At 55.2% G+C, this 14881-nt stretch overlaps 2 protein-coding genes and 2 non-coding genes across 17 annotated transcripts in view; 1 reads left to right on the forward strand and 3 right to left on the reverse strand.

Moving 5' to 3' along the window:
* Window positions 1-6866, reverse strand: part of SLC35C2 (solute carrier family 35 member C2) — a 29050-nt gene extending 22184 nt beyond the window's left edge. For 2 of the 8 annotated variants that reach the window (XM_045574752.1, XM_036417717.2), the window contains exons 1-2: window positions 1349-1726; window positions 557-707 (exon numbers count right to left, since the gene is read on the reverse strand). In XM_045574752.1, coding sequence (XP_045430708.1) covers window positions 557-707; window positions 1349-1468 — 271 coding nt within the window. In that variant the 5' untranslated portion in view covers window positions 1469-1726. Of the gene's footprint in view, window positions 1-556; window positions 708-1348; window positions 1727-6718 lie in introns of those variants that run through there. The other 6 variants (XM_036417716.2, XR_004984286.2, XM_045574753.1 and 3 more) reach the window with 6 other exon arrangements.
* A 1443-nt stretch (window positions 6867-8309) lies between these two features.
* ELMO2 (engulfment and cell motility 2) overlaps window positions 8310-14881 on the reverse strand; it is a 35969-nt gene continuing 29397 nt past the window's right edge. For 6 of the 7 annotated variants that reach the window (XM_045574750.1, XM_045574749.1, XM_036417704.2 and 3 more), the window contains 6 exons: window positions 14117-14280; window positions 13899-14011; window positions 13632-13739; window positions 12833-12915; window positions 11070-11147; window positions 8310-9799 (listed from right to left, as the gene is read on the reverse strand). In XM_045574750.1, coding sequence (XP_045430706.1) covers window positions 9599-9799; window positions 11070-11147; window positions 12833-12915; window positions 13632-13739; window positions 13899-14011; window positions 14117-14280 — 747 coding nt within the window. In that variant the 3' untranslated portion in view covers window positions 8310-9598. The remainder of the gene's footprint in view (window positions 9800-11069; window positions 11148-12832; window positions 12916-13631; window positions 13740-13898; window positions 14012-14116; window positions 14281-14881) is intronic. The other variant, XM_045574751.1, reaches the window with a different exon arrangement.
* On the reverse strand, window positions 9996-10125 carry LOC118708558. The gene has a single exon (XR_004984632.1). It is a non-coding gene; the product is annotated as a small nucleolar RNA SNORA51 (small nucleolar RNA).
* LOC118708617 lies at window positions 12201-12307 on the forward strand. The gene has a single exon (XR_004984670.1). It is a non-coding gene; the product is annotated as a U6 spliceosomal RNA (small nuclear RNA).

Raw genomic sequence — 14881 nt, forward strand, 5'->3', positions numbered from 1 at the left:
TCAATCCGATCCTGCACACTCTTCAGAGTGGTCACGGAGGAGGACCTGGCCCCCAGGACCTGACCCCGTCCACCCTCTCACTTCCTCTCGCCAGTGTTGAGTTCTCAGCGCCCCAAGACACTTTCAGTTCCCTAGAGACTCCCACATGCACTAAGCCCCTCCCCTCCCCGGGGCCGCCCGGGCCCACTCGCCCTCCAGCTCTCAGCCCCCTCAGCCCTGGCTCTGGGGAGCCCTCCCCGCCGAGCACCGAGAGCAGAGACCACACGCTCTGCTCACCAGCACCTCCAGGCCTGGAAACACAGCTCAGTGTGCATGTTCAAGGCCAAGGCAACCACAAGGCTACCGCTGCACTGGGGGGGCTTTGTGTGGTGTGCACGGGGAAGTGGGGAGATGGGGAGCACACATGAGGCGGACGTGGGGGCAGGGAGGGCAGGCGGAGAGGAGTGAGGAAACATGGGTGGGGCAGGGAGAGAGGGGCCAGCGGGGCTTCCTCTTGTTCCGGGCCCATGGCTTCCCAAGCAGCCCTCCTCCCGCCGGGCTCCCCACGGGCACACACCTGTCGGAGCCACTCTTCTGAGGTAGTCGGTCCAGCTCAGCACCACGCGGGCCCGGTGGCTGGAGCACTGGACCAGCGCCCGGGACAGGGCGGAGAACAGGAAGATCACGGCCAGGTGCAGCATCGTCATGAAGAGGGGGAAGTGGAAGCTCTGCAGGGGCCAAAGCACAGCCGCCGGCAAGGCTTAGCAGCCAGCCCTCCCCCGGCTCCCCACTCCCGGCTCCCCTCAACCTCACTCGGCCCCTCCCACCCGCCCTCCCCACCTGACTCCCCCCACCCGGTGGCAGAGGCCCTGGTTCTCAGCTTGCTGAGAGCTCTGCAGGGGCTTCCACCCACATTGCAATCGCTTGGCATCAGGCTTAGTCCCAGAGTGGAGGCCACAGAGACAGCAGGTGGATGAATGGCCTCAGTGGTAGCTCAGTGCTGTCTCCGCCTTCGCCGGCCTGTCAGCTACCTGCCCCAGCCCCTCCCCGAGGCCACACCCAGGAAGCAGCAGCTGGGCCAGGACGGCGGTGCCAGCCATTGGCGTACTGGACTACTTTGCGACCTGTTGGTCAACAGCTGCTGCTTAAGCTCCCCAAGTCTCCCCCGCTCATCCCTGTGCCCCCCCCACCCCCCCCACCCCGCAATGCAAACATTTCGGGAGAATCCCTGACATGGCAGCGCTGGCTGCAGGGCTCCGTCCCATCACCAATGTGATGGCGGAAGCCCGAGCCTTCCTGTCGTTAAGTGTCAGGGGCACTGCAGCCCCGCCACCTCCCTCCCGGCCCCGCGGTGCAGGCTCCCAGTCACCTTGGTCAGCCATTTGTTGTAGAAGGTGATGCCGATGGAGAAGCAGTAGTAGAGGAGGACCAGCCCCAGGGTCAGCACTGCCCTCCACACAAAGGCCACGTCGAGGGCCCACCTCCCCATCTGCAGGAGCAGAGGCTGCCCGCGGGGGTGGGCGGGGGCAGCACCTCTCCTGAAGGCGGACCGCAGGGAGAGCCGCTGGGCCCAAGCCAGGACCTCCAACAAGAACTCGCAACAAGCACGTCGCCCGGTGGGAGGCGTCCTCCTCACTCCATGTCGGGTGGCTGTGGAGCCCAGGCCGCGTCCTCACCTGAGGGGCTGGGGACCCAGCCAGTCCTCTCCATGGTCACCGGGCAGGGCTCCCAGGGCCCAGGTCTGAGGCTAGAAGGGGACAGAGGCAGCGCTGGTGACCTGGGCAGAGCCGGGGCCATCTGACGCCACCCGCCCAGGCCTGTCCCGCAGGGAGAGGGAGCAGACAGGAGCGGGAAGGAGCCCGCCCCAGCACGGGCGCCCCCAGCTCAGCTCCCGGCCACTTCCACTCTCTTGTCGCCCCAAGCTGTTCCCCATGAATTGCTACCAAAGTGACCTTCTTAAAACATAAATCTGATCGTGTCAAGATTACTGCTGAAAGCCCTTCTGCAGCGTCCAGTGGTCTTAAGATACAGATCGAAACCCTTCTTTAGGCTAAAAAGGCCCGATCGGGCCCCTGCAGGCCTCAGCTTAGCTGCGGCCCTCGTGCCGGAGTCCCACCGGCCAGCCGCCTTTTGGCTCCCGAGCAACCAGGCTCCATCCTGCGCCTGGAGGAGCCGGCCTCTGCCCTCCCTCCATACGTTCTCAGCTGATCTTCAGCTCAAATGTTGCTTCCTCAGTTCCCCCGCCCCCCAGAGGGATGGGTGCCCCTGACACAGGCTGCTCTCATAGGTCCCCCTGATTCTCCATCGGACCTGTGCAGGGCATGATGGTCTGTGCCCCCTGGGAGGCAGTGAGCTCCGGGAAGACGGGCCCGCCACACCCATGCTGGCCTTACGGCCCACCTGACCCATGGTAAGTCTCATACGGCGACGACTCACTGCAGGAGAGTGGGCCTGTGGTTTCTGGGCACCAGTCTGGTCATTAAGGTGTTAAAATGGACCAGGGTCCCAGTCGGTGTGGCTCAATAGTTGAGCATCGACCCATGTGCCACCCGTCAGGGCTCAGGCCTGGGTTACAGGCCCGATCCCTGGTGAGGGGCGTGCAAGAGGCAGCCAATCGATGTCCTCTCTCACTGATGTTTCTCCCTCTCCCTTGCTCTCTCTCTAATAATAATCATCATCATCATCAGCAGCAGCAGCAGCAGCAGCAGGAAAATGGACCAGGAATGCCCTTAACCTTCCCAACCAGAGCGTGGGCAGTGCGGCTCAGGGTCCGAAGTGTGGGCCCGGAGTGAGAAAGACCTGTGGTCCAATCCTGGCTCCTCTCCTTCCTATTTCGTGGCCCCAGTCACCTGACTTATAGACCTCAGTTTCCCCAACTGTAAAGGAGGATAAAGTCCTGAGCCTCCTGGGAGGGGAGTCAGTGGCGTCAGGTACCGACCTTGCCGTAGACTCTAACAGCGTCACAGACAGGGAGCCTGCCACAGGGTCTTACCAAACCAAACCACCCCCGGCTGCCTATCAACCCAGCCAACCCCAGTGAGTGCCCAGCACACCAGACCCCTCCCCCCGCGTCCAGCTTATCCCACCTGCTGCTTCATCTGTGCCCTCCCTGCCTCCTCCTTTGATACATTCCCACCCTAAAATGCCTCTGCCCAAAAGCCTTCCTACAACCATCAGTCAGAGGCTCCCCAGCTTCCCCTCCAGGTCCTCTCTGCAGGAGCATCCACCCTGTTTCTGTGCTCTGTATCATCCCCCCTTCCCCAAGCAAACGGGAGCTGGCCCCGGCGCCTGTCCCCAAGGACTCCCGAGGGCTGGGGGAACCCGGCGGTGTCCTGCAGGGACACTCCTGGCTCTGTGAGGGGGGCTGTGGGGCGGGCAGTGCACATCACAGAGACCCGGTCTGCGGCCTCAGGACTTTGCGATTCCTGTAGGATCCAGAGCAGCTTAGAAAGAACCCAACTCTGTTTGACAGGGAACAGGGCAGTCTTTCCATGGTTCTCCTAAGTTCCAGGCAGGAACGTTTCCAAGAACACATTTACTGTGCACACTGAGGGGAGACGGAACGGTTTGTGGTGAAAGGGTACCGCGAGCTCCCAGTCTGGAAGAGCCAGCCGCGGGCGGGCGGGGCGGCGGGGGCTGGAGCTGCCAGGGGCTGAGGCGGCTGCACTGGCGTCATTGCTGCAGGTGCCACAGGAGTGGGGGGCGGGGCTGCTGCACTGTCGCTTCTAGCAGCCTGTGCCCAGAACTCACATATTGAAACATTATTACCAACTGCTTTCCTTTGGTTTCTTTTACATTATGGGTGGGACATTGCCAATTAAAACAAACACAAAAACAAAAACCAACACAAAACACGTGTTGGCAGTTTTTTGAACCATAAGTTTCATTTTAAGATAATAAGGGGGGGGGGAGTTATCACCAAAATATTTATCATTAAAAAAGGGCGTAGCATCCAGGAGGCTGAGAGCCACTGTGCTATTTTGCCTAACGTGGGCCCATTCCTTGAAAGGTCTCTGTAAGCCGACATGACCCAATCTCTCCCTCCTTCCCTCCCCCACCCCCACCCCGCTCCCCAGCAAACACAGGATATCCCACTGCCTCCTTGTCCTCTTGGCTTGGACGTCTAACATCAGGTGCCTCCCGCCCAGCCTGTCCAGAGTGGACTCCTGCTCTCCAGGAGTCCTCCGCCCTCCGGCAAAACCTGCTCCTCTCCCACCTCAGCCAGTGGCACCACCAGTCACTAATTGCTAGTTGCTCAGGCCAGAAACCTTGTTCTCAGCCTTGATTCCTTTTTTCCCCTCAGCCTACATTCAATCAAGTACTGTCAGATCCATCTTAAAAATGGTGGTCACATTTCCTGACCTCCACCACTACCACCCAGCCACCATTCCCTTTCCCCCACCCGATGCATTAGTCTCCTATACAGTTCTCTCTCTTTTTCTCCCTGCCCCGCCCACAGTCAGAATTCTGCTAGCGCAGCTAGGCAGTGGGGTTCAACAGGTCTCAAGGCTCCCACTCCTTCCTCTAGACCAGGGCTTCTCCACTTGGCATGATGGACACTCAGAGGCCTGTCCTGTGCACTGCAGGACATTCAGCAGCATCTGGTCCCTAACCACCAGATGCCCCTCAGCCCAAGTAATGAAAACAAGAGTGTGTCCAGACATTGATGAAGGTCTCCCGGGTTGAGAAGCACTGCCTACACCACAGGTGACTACAGGCAGGCCGGCACTGAGAGGTCTTTCTTCCAGCCCTCCCTCCCCGTGGTCCTATCCACGGCTTCCAAGACAGGGCAGTGTATATCCTTCTGTGAATCAGCTTCTCCTACCTCCTGCCTTTGCTGCAGTTCCTGCTCCAACACTGTGACACCCTCCACCCTCCCTCTTTCCTCCAAAGAGCCGGTGAGGTCCCCACCGCCAGGAAGTCCCCACGACTACCCCAGCTCGCAGGGAGCACTGTCCCAAAGTTAACATCACTCCTCTGACCACTTTCCAGAAGGTCACCTAACCCCACACACAACAGACCTCAGCTAGTAGGGCCCTTGGAGATCTTCTGACCACTTACTCAAAGTGCATTTATTGAGCACAGCTGCAGACCAAGGAATCTGTGACTGATAAGGTCCCCACCCTCATTATTTGATAAGGGAAACCAGGCTTAAAGGAGCAGACGCTCTTTTTCAAATCTCACTCGCCCACCAAAGGCATTGCATATTCTGCCTTTCTTTCCTGGGGGCAGCGTAGCCTGGAGCAGTTGCCACGTCAGTTGGGGTATCACCACAGCCCCCAGCTGCCCTTAACCTTCCCAACCAGAACGTGAGCAGTGCAGCTCAGGGTCCGAAGTGTGGGCCCGGAGTGAGAAGGACCTGGGTCCAATCCTAGCTCCTCTCCTTCCTATTTCATGACCCCAGTCACCTGACTTCTGGACCTCAGTTTCCCCAACTGTAAAGGAGGATAAAGTCCTGAGCCTCCTGGGAGGGGAGTCAGTGGCATCAGGTACAGCGCGAAGTGCTGGCTCACGGTAGGGGCCACCCCACTCCTGGTCCCGGGAAACGTGCCAGGCCTGTCCCCACAGTCTCAGCAGCCACTTCCCCCTTCAAGGGCCAAGTCTCTAGTCTCATCAGCATCTTACACAACTGACCACTTCCTCCTCCTGGGAAAGCCGCTTGGACATCACACTGCACTCTGCACAGTTTCTTCTGCTTTTCTGGCCTCCTTCTTGGTCAACCCAACCTTTTAATACCGGGGACCTGGCTTCTGTTTTCCACTTCAATTCTCATCTTGCATAACCTCATGCCATGGATCGACAGGCCAACAAGTTCTAAATTCCTCCCATCAGCCCCAACCTTTCCTACGAGCCCCGGGCTGGGACATCTAACGTGGGCTCCACTCAGGACACCTACACCTCAGTGTCCCCCGCCGAGTCCTTGATCCATGCCCCCCACATCCTTAGTAAATGCCAGCATCACATCTGATTACTAAGGCCTCAACCCCCAAATCAATGGCAGAAGCTATCCTTGACCTCTCTTGCCCTCTTCTCCAATCCTGTCCTGTCTCCACCCGCCTCCGCTCGTCTCTCTACTCCACCATCGCAGCCTAAGCCACGATCACCTTTCACTACTGACTGCAGCCGTTTCCATACCCTGCACCTTCTCCGTCTTTCTCCCCAACCACTCTCCCCCGCATCCCGCAGCCTGGAGAGAGGGCTAAGGCACAGAAGCAGCCCAGCAGCCCTCGGGCGAACCCCAACTCCTCAGAAGGCCCCCAGAAACGCCTCCCACCATCTGGCTTCCGAAGACGGCTGCAGCCTTCCTCTCCAGCTGCCACCTGGGCGCCCAGCACGCTGGCCCGGCGGTGTGTCTGTAACACACGTCAGCCCGCGCCCTTTGCGCCAGCTGTTCCCTGTGCCTGCAACACTGTTCCCACCTCTGCGCGGACTCCCCCGGGGCCCTCCTCATCCTCCTCCGCACACACCTCCACCCCCCCGGCGGTTCCCGGTTTGCCCACGAGTGTTCCGCCGGCCTCCCACCCGCCCAGCGGGCTGCAGGCGGCTTCCCGCGGGCTCCAGGCCACCCCGCGGGGCCCAGGAAAGGCCGGGGCAGCGCGCACAGAGCGGCCCGCGAGGGCGCGCGCAGCCCGGGCCCCTCCGCGCGGGGCAGGCGCCCAGGCGCGCCCCGCAGAGCCCGCCGGCCCGGCTCCCCCTCCCGCCCCGGGAGCGCGCGGAGGCCGGCGGCGCGCCCACTCACCGCGGCCCGGCGCTCCCAGCCGCGATCCTCCTGCCGGAAGTGCGAGGCCGGCGATGCGCGGTCGGAGGAACATTTCCGCCCGAAGCCACTGGGGGGCGGGGCGTCTGCCGCGGGGGCGGGGCGGGCCTGGGAGCTGGGTTCGCTCTCCGGTCCGCAGATGCCCAGCGTCGCCTGCCCTCCCGGGGGAGCATCCCCGCCACCCCTTCCGCAACCCAGCGCCCCCCGGCACCCCCTCGTACTGGGACCCTCGGGGCCTCGCTCTGGAGCCTCCGTGTCTGCGGCAGAGCTGGGCACCCAGGAAAGTCACCTATTGACTTCCATTGAGCCAACTGTTTACCTTATTCCAAACCAGTGCCGGGCGATCGTGGAAGGAACCGCAGAGACAACGCTCACGGGCTTTTTCTTCTGGTTGCACAAGCCAGCTGGGGAGTGCTAGGTCAGGGCACTACACTTTAGAGCTTAGAAGGTCCATGGAAGGTAGTAAATAATAAACGTTTGTGAACCATTTTCTGTGTGCCCGAAACTTTACAAGAATGATCCCCATTTCAATAGGCTGAGGAAGGGGAGACAGAGGACAACCTGGTGGGGAAAGTAGCCAAGGATGCAGTGGTCCCCAAAACGCCAGCGGCAGAGTTTAGACCATCTCGCAGGATGGGTTAGAAGGGGCAGAGCCAGCAGAGCAGACAGAGATCTATTAGGACAGAGCAGGGTAGGATTGAAGACAGGCCCACTTTGGGGCATTTTGTCCCCCTATGATTCCAATCCCCTCCTGGGCTCTGGCTCTAAGTCTGGCTGCAAACATGGATCCTTGCAAGTGACTCAGCTGGGTTCCCTGGCTGCTCTGAACAGAAGGTTCAAGGCCAGAGTGTAAGCAGTTTATTATGCAAACCGCTGCTGCCCTCACCACCAGCAGCTGGCATTTCACAGGCATTAGTTCGCTCTGGGCTTAATCACTTACAATGGCACTCATCGCTGCCCACGGTCTTGGCTTTCTTCGGTCCTCCGGGCCTGTACTGCGTGCATTTCTGTGCGGTTTGAGTGAGCTTGTCCTCGCCCCCTTCTCTCTCAGAGGCAAAAGTATCTATTTTCATCACGGCCCTCCTTCCAGCCTCCCTACTAGCAAGGCTGAGGCTTGGAGCAACAGCCTGAAGCGCCACCTGGAAGGCTGGGCACTAAGCGTGGCGACACACGGGTGAGGAACGTGTTTTCTCTGTAAGGTACAAGCACTCCAACTGCTCCCTGGCTGTGTCCCCGGCCACAGGAGGAGGAGGGAGGACGTGTTCACGGGGGTGTGCAGTGTCTTTCCCCGATGTACTCAGCAGGCCCAAGCAGAAAACACTGTGTCCTGGTGTGACAATCTGTGAGCATCTTTACCCAGCAGGTACCGTGTGCAGGGCGGGGGGGGGGGGGGGGGGCAGGGTGGCTGAAGAGAAAGGGGCCCTGGGAAGGTGGCTGAGGACTCCGGCTGGCACTGTCTCAAGTCCCCCAGACACAATGGAATGGAATGAAGGCTTGTCAAGGTGAAAGTTCCCTTGGGCAGGAAGCCAGTAACAGAGAAAGAGCTGTTAGTAGGAAGTAGGAACCACAGTCGGTACATGAAAGAGTATTTATTGAAAACATGTTACTGACAGGAAGCTCCTGGCTGCTCTCAGGTTACAATCTTGGCTCACAACTGGAAGTGTTACTTTTTTTTTTTTTTTTCTTCCAATTTTATAATCCCTCAAGCATTCCATCCTAGGATAGGTAGATCTTATATAAATATATATACACGTCTGTATAAGTATGGCCTATAGTAAAGAAAATATATAGTACACTCTTCATTGGGTAGTACCTACCGTGCCAGGCTACCAAAACGGAATGCCACTGTTCACGTATGTCCAAGGAGAGAGGCTGTGCGTGTGGTCTACACGTGCGGCAGCACCAGGGAAAGCCGCTGGCACAGCGGTGGCCTCCAGCTAGCTCCCTGAAGTCATGGCCAATGGCAGGGACCACAGCACTGAGATGGGCAGGAAGGGAAGCCCAACTTGCCGAGGTCTGGAAGGCCGAAGGAAAGCCTCCTGGAGGGCTGCGCTTCGGGTTGGGTGGGCGGTCTTCCCCGGAGGAAGGGAAAGATGTAAGTATGGAGAGGGGAGTGGACTCTAGTGACCTCACCGCAGGCTCCTTGCAGAGTTCCTGGAGACTAACAGGGTGGGACTCAGCCTCGATGTCTCTGACTAGCCAGGATGGGAGATTGTGAGCTGGTAGGGAGGCATTTCCATCTGCCCAGACAATTAATTACGTGAACAAGAAAGGCCTGGTAGATCCCGAGAGGAGGAGTCAGTGTCGAGCCTCAGCAGCCAGCCGCATGGTGGCCCTGTCTGAGGCCGGAGTGAGCCCTCACAAAGACGACAAAAGCAAGGGCAAGGCCTCTACTTAGATCTGAGACAGGCACAGGGTCACCCAAAGGCAGTCTCTGCAGGGCTCCCAACATGCCTAGCACTGTCCTCTGCAGCCGCCTTTCCTGGACCAGCTCTTGCCCACATGGGAGCCAGCTGACCACGGGAGAGTAGGCTCAGGAAGAAAAGGTGAGTGGCTGTTGTTATCCAGCTCAGAAAGCAATTTCTTGGCCTGAAGGGCAAGGGCATTTGCTGTTCGATCCTCATGGCCCAAAGCCAGGCTCCACAGTGATGGGAGGGCAGAGCACCTGCCTTCATGTCTCAGAGTGGATGGGGACCAAGAGGAAGCTCTGGGTGGTCAGAGGTGGGTTGGTGGAATGGTTGGCATTTACTGGCCACCACAGTCCCTATGGATTCTGTACAAGCAAAAGACAAGGCACCAGACTGTGAGTGTTTCTCCTGGGTCCCAAATGCCTTCCTGGGTGCCGTCGCCGCTGGCTCGGGCTCAGCCATAGTGATACACAAAGTCGTAGCTGCTGGGCTCCTTGGGCACCGGTGGGGGCGCTTCCGGGATCTGGACGTTCTCCAGGTCCAGGAGCCGCAGCTTCATCTCCATGCTCAGCAGGGTGTCCAGGTCACTCTTGGTCAGCTCGCTGGACATGTCCTTCCCCAGAAGGGCACTGAGGCCATCAATCCAGATGCAGTACTGGGGGAGCAAGTTGCAGAACATCAGAAGGTGGCCCCTGGACAGCAGGAGTCCTGCCACGGTCCTTTTCCTAGGACTCACTCTGGTCTCCTTTTGAACTAGTAAGCATAGACAAAACTGACTTAGGATAATAGCAAAGGTAAATTGGGAGCTGCTCACGCTCTCAAAAGACCTTTCGTTTTGTTTGTTTGTTTTTCAATGTCTCCCCATTCACAATCAGACCAGGCAGAGGGCCTGAGCTGAGGTGTATATGGGTGGGTTTACTCTGCCTCCTATTTCTGTACAGTCGGTGTAAGCACACAGCCTGTGGTAAGCACCAGGGGCCTGACCTTTTGGTTTTTAGAGAGATTGACATTTAAACTCCCTAAGATAATATAAAATATGACTTTAAGAAATACAATTAGAGAACACAGCAAAACCAGACCTGAGACTGGGGCAGCAAGTACCTGGAAATGTCCTTGAAATTAGTAATGGGGAGGGAAGACTACAAATTAGGTGACAAGAACAGGACACAAAAGAAACCACTGTGGGACTCACTTTTGTTTTTTAAAAAGTAAACAAAAACAACTTTCCCCGCCCCCCAGTCAATAAATGTTGAAATTGAGTACTAGAGAAATGGCACTGGAGGGTCTCACAGCGAGGGACAGAGAGTTCTCAGCCCTCCCAGTCCTCCTGCTCCATCTTTCTCCATGCCTTTGCTCCCTGCCTCCCTCCCCACCTGCTAGTTCACTTCCTCCCAATAAAGCTCTGTTGGCAGCTCAGGTCCCTCCTAACGGTATCCTCCTCCCGCCTTCAGCTTCCTCTGATGGCTCAGAGCTCACCAGACCGTGTGGTCTCAACCGCAGTGACTCAGGTAACATCTAGTATCTTCCAGGGCTGCAACTGAAACTGCAAGCTGGGTCACCAGGACCAGAACCACCTGGCTTCAAAGCCCAAGCCAGACCCACTGCATATGGCCAGGAGCCCTGAGGAGGGGCATGTGTTAGGTTCCCTAGAAACTGAAAAGAGGAAACTTTTCCTAGTCCCAGCAAATAAGTTAGCCCTAGTTGGCCCTGTCTTGCTAATGACAACCTGCAGCTACCACTGAAGAGAGACCTGGAGGGCCCAGCTCAGGGGAAAAGGAACCCGGGTGGCAGACCCTGTGTCAAACAGCCTTCACGACAGGCGACTGCTTTAGGGGGGACAGGACATTCCTGTTGTGCCCGCTTCTCCCCTCTGGCTGAAGAATCGCAGAGGGCTGGGATGTGCAAGGCAGCGCCATACCACTCACCTCATACTTATTAGGCGCAATGAAGTTTAAGGTCTCATCGGGGTCATAGAGGATGGAGAAAGCCAACTCCAACACCTCCTGAAGGAGAAAGGTTTCAGTTAGTGGCACAAACAGGTGAGCAAGGACAGTTCTGGGGAAGGCCTGGGACACCAAGATCTTGGCCAAAGTCCTTGTGAGTTGGCACCATCACCAAATGTGCTGAGTCATATGTGATGCCATCCAACACACAAATGGCTGGAGATGGGGCCCCCAGGGTGACTGATCAACCTGAACTCATCCTCCCCACCCAAGTCATGCCTACAATGAGGTGATACTTTAAAGATTGGAGGAAAGTTATTACTTAATACTCAGAAGCTTCAAAATGTCAGAGCCCATGACTATGTATTACCTTAAATATGTATCTTGGTAATTAAACTGAAAGGTGTTAACAGTTTAAACCCACAACAATGAAAACAAGTTGTGGCCAAAGATGGGAGAAATGTTAGCATCAACAACATAACTAATGAGTTAAAAAAAAATAGAATTTGCTTAAACCCTGAGTTCATAATAATACTGGAAAATAAACAAGACACCTATACATAATTGGTCATTGTTGGGTGGTATCAGGGAACTAACTCTAGGTGCACAATAGGAAAGAATTCAGCATTTATCCTCCTTTCTTACATAAACGGTACCACTGGGAAACCAACTGTAGGTGACAGCAAGTATCTCTTTAGAGAAGTAGTTCAGCTAATAAATGAAAAGGGCGGGCTGCATTCGAATATCACTAGCTATCAAGCCTATTTACTAGCGGAAGGAGGCATGAGCATTTGGGGAACTGACACCACAAAAAGAGAGACAGCCACATGGTATGTGTCTCTGATAGAACATGAAACCCTCTAGGAAATAGTCTTATTAAAAAAAAAAAAAAAAAAGGTCACACCTGAAGTGGATCAAGCCTCTACATCTCTCCCTCACTGTACAGATCTGGGACAGAGGAGCAAGTTAAACTGCACCGTGGGGAGACAGTCAGCAAATCTCAGACTCTGGGAAACTACCAAACAAGCAACCTGGTTCCTCCAACTAATAAAGTGCAAAGAGAAATAAAGATGGGAAGATGGAGGGGGGCTTATGAATTAAGAAATGTAAAAGGCGCTCACTTCAGCAGCACATATACCGAAACTGGAACGATACAGGGGAGATTAGCATGGCCCCTGTGCAAGAATGATACGCAAATATGTGAAGCGTTTCACATTTAAAAAAACCACAAAACTTAAAAGACTAATCATGAAGTGTGGCCTCTCACTTAGCAAACAAAATGAGATGTTTGTATGTCTATACGTATCGTATTTGCATATTTATACAGAGAAATGTTTATAAAACAATTAATAGAAGTCCAAACATCAATAGAAGAGTTGACATTAAACAACAATTTTTATTTCTTTTTAAATGTGATAATGCTATTGGGATTATGTTAAAGGAGCCCCATAATCTAGGGATACATTCTATATACTGACAGATAGAATGATGTGACACTTGGGGTTTTCTTCAAAGTAACAGAGGGGAGGAAAGTAGACAGTACTTTGCCATGACTGTGAGGCTGGGTGATGCATATATGGGGGTTCTATCTGTTTTTCTGTATGTTCAAAATTATTCTTAATAAAACATTCAGAATTAGAGAGACAGAATGCGGGCGAGAGCATGCACCTGAGAGACCGCTACCACCGCCTGCACCAGGAATCCCTGTGACAGCAGCTCAGACTCGGGACTGCCTCTCCACTCACCTTGTTCTGTTTCAGAGCGCTTTTCTCTTTCATGTGGGGGCAATCTTTCCCAGTGACAATGGCCTTGATGTCTGCAACAGGAACTGATCAATGGAGGGAATTAGTTTCTGGGAGCTTCATGGTGCAAGTTGGTCCTTGCTTCGGTGCTCGAAGGAAAGCCTCCCCCAGACTCACAGAGCTGTATCAGCTCAGGGTGAGTGGCCTGGTATTGTTCCCCCTCTGGGGTCGCTGCCCATGAACCATGGCCTGCAGGGCTGTGTCAAATCTGACTGGGCTTTTGGATCGTTTCCCCAAGGCATGGGGCCTCTGTCATGTCACAGAAATGATGGTGACACCACCACCACAGCAAACAGCAGTGGCGGCAGCTAACAGTTTCACCTGCTACTGGTTCTAACTGCTTTACATAGACTAGGCATTCCATCCTCTTATGAGGGAGATATGGTTATTATTCTGACAGAAGAAAAAAAGGCAGAGAGGAGAATGAACTCGAAATTGATTTGAATTAATCAGAATCAGAATTAGTGGCAAAGCCAGGATTTGAATCCAAGTAGTCTGCTCTTAACCACCGCCTTTCAACTTTGTTTTGTATCACCCTTTACAGTCTGCAAAGCCCATTCCCCTCTGTGATCTCACTGAATTCTCCAAACAGCCCTGTGAGGGAGGCAGACATGCCCTCTGACAGATAAGCAGAGAGAGACATGTGGCCCAAGACCAGATAGTCAGCTTGAAACAGCCAGGATTAGAACTCTCCTAGATTGAGTCCAGCTACTAGGTCAGAGCAATAGAGAAATGAACCTACTTTTCTCCTGCAGGGATTCAAATGTCACCTCCCCTTGAGGGTTGTCATCCAAGTCACCGTAGTGCAGGACCTTGTGGTTCAGTGCGAGGCGGCAGTACCAGAAACGCTCTGGAACACAAGGGAAGCCAAACAGGTGAGCAAGGACAGTTGTGGGGAAGGCCTGAGCACACACAGGATGCTGTGTTCCCTGCCTGCTCCCTTCAGGCTCCCTCCCCGGGCAGTGGCTCTGGGCAGTAAGGACCACACAGCGCCCCAGGCCCCTGTCACCTTGCCTTCGGCGATTCCCAATCTTCCGGAAGCTGCTGCCCTCACAGAGCCGGTTCAGACGCTGCTGCTTGATCAGCTCAAGAATCTCGGGCTGGATCTTCTCCCTCAGCTCCCTGAGGTGGCCACGTACCGGAAAAAGGAAGGTCACAGCGAGCTTTGGAAGGACGGCGGAGTGGGGCTGGGTTCCCCCACCTGGCCCCCTACAGGATGGTACTTACACAATTGGCGGCGACTGGAAGTCATCCTGGCTCATCCTTTCGGACTGGCGCAGCCTCAGAATCTCAGAGTAGCTCAGGCTGCGCAGTTTGCTCTTGAACTGATCCAAAGAGTTGGGTTTGGAGGGCAGAGCACGAGTGATCTGCTCTCGGACAACCTGCATAACCTACAGGGGAAGGAAGAAGGCAGCCAGCTCGCCCCTGCTCTGACACCCAGACAAGCTGCCTCTGGCACCAAGGGTTGGCCCGAGCCTGGACCTTGAGCACAGCAGGTCTACAGATGTGTGTTGGGGAACAGAGCACCGACGTACTAAGAACATCTCCTTGGGTGGTTATTTAGGAGAAATGACTGATTGTGACAAATGTCTTATTTCTCATACATTTCGATTAGTCAACCTTGTGGAATGAGCATAGGTTTTTGGAGTCTGAGAGGAATGGATTCAGATCTCAACTCTGTCCCTTCATCTGTTCCTTGAATAAATTACTTAACCATACTCTCCTTACACTTCAAAGGGACAGAGAAAGACATATCTTCTGATATGTGCTGCCTGAAGGATTATGAGATGCTATATGGAGGCACAGTGCCTGGTGCACTGTGGTACGTTCAAAAAAAGGCGTTACTTCCCCTAGAACAACAGTTAAAGGAAAAACAGAGTATCACACTGCACATCCGGTCAGCTCTCCATCAGGGAAGAAAAATCTACAGGAAAAAAGGACTACAGTGAAACTCATAAAAAATGGTCATCACTGGGTGGTGAAATTACAGCA

This window comes from Pipistrellus kuhlii, unplaced genomic scaffold (assembly GCF_014108245.1).
Source record: "Pipistrellus kuhlii isolate mPipKuh1 unplaced genomic scaffold, mPipKuh1.p scaffold_m20_p_6, whole genome shotgun sequence".
Classification (NCBI taxonomy): Eukaryota; Metazoa; Chordata; class Mammalia; order Chiroptera; family Vespertilionidae; genus Pipistrellus; species Pipistrellus kuhlii.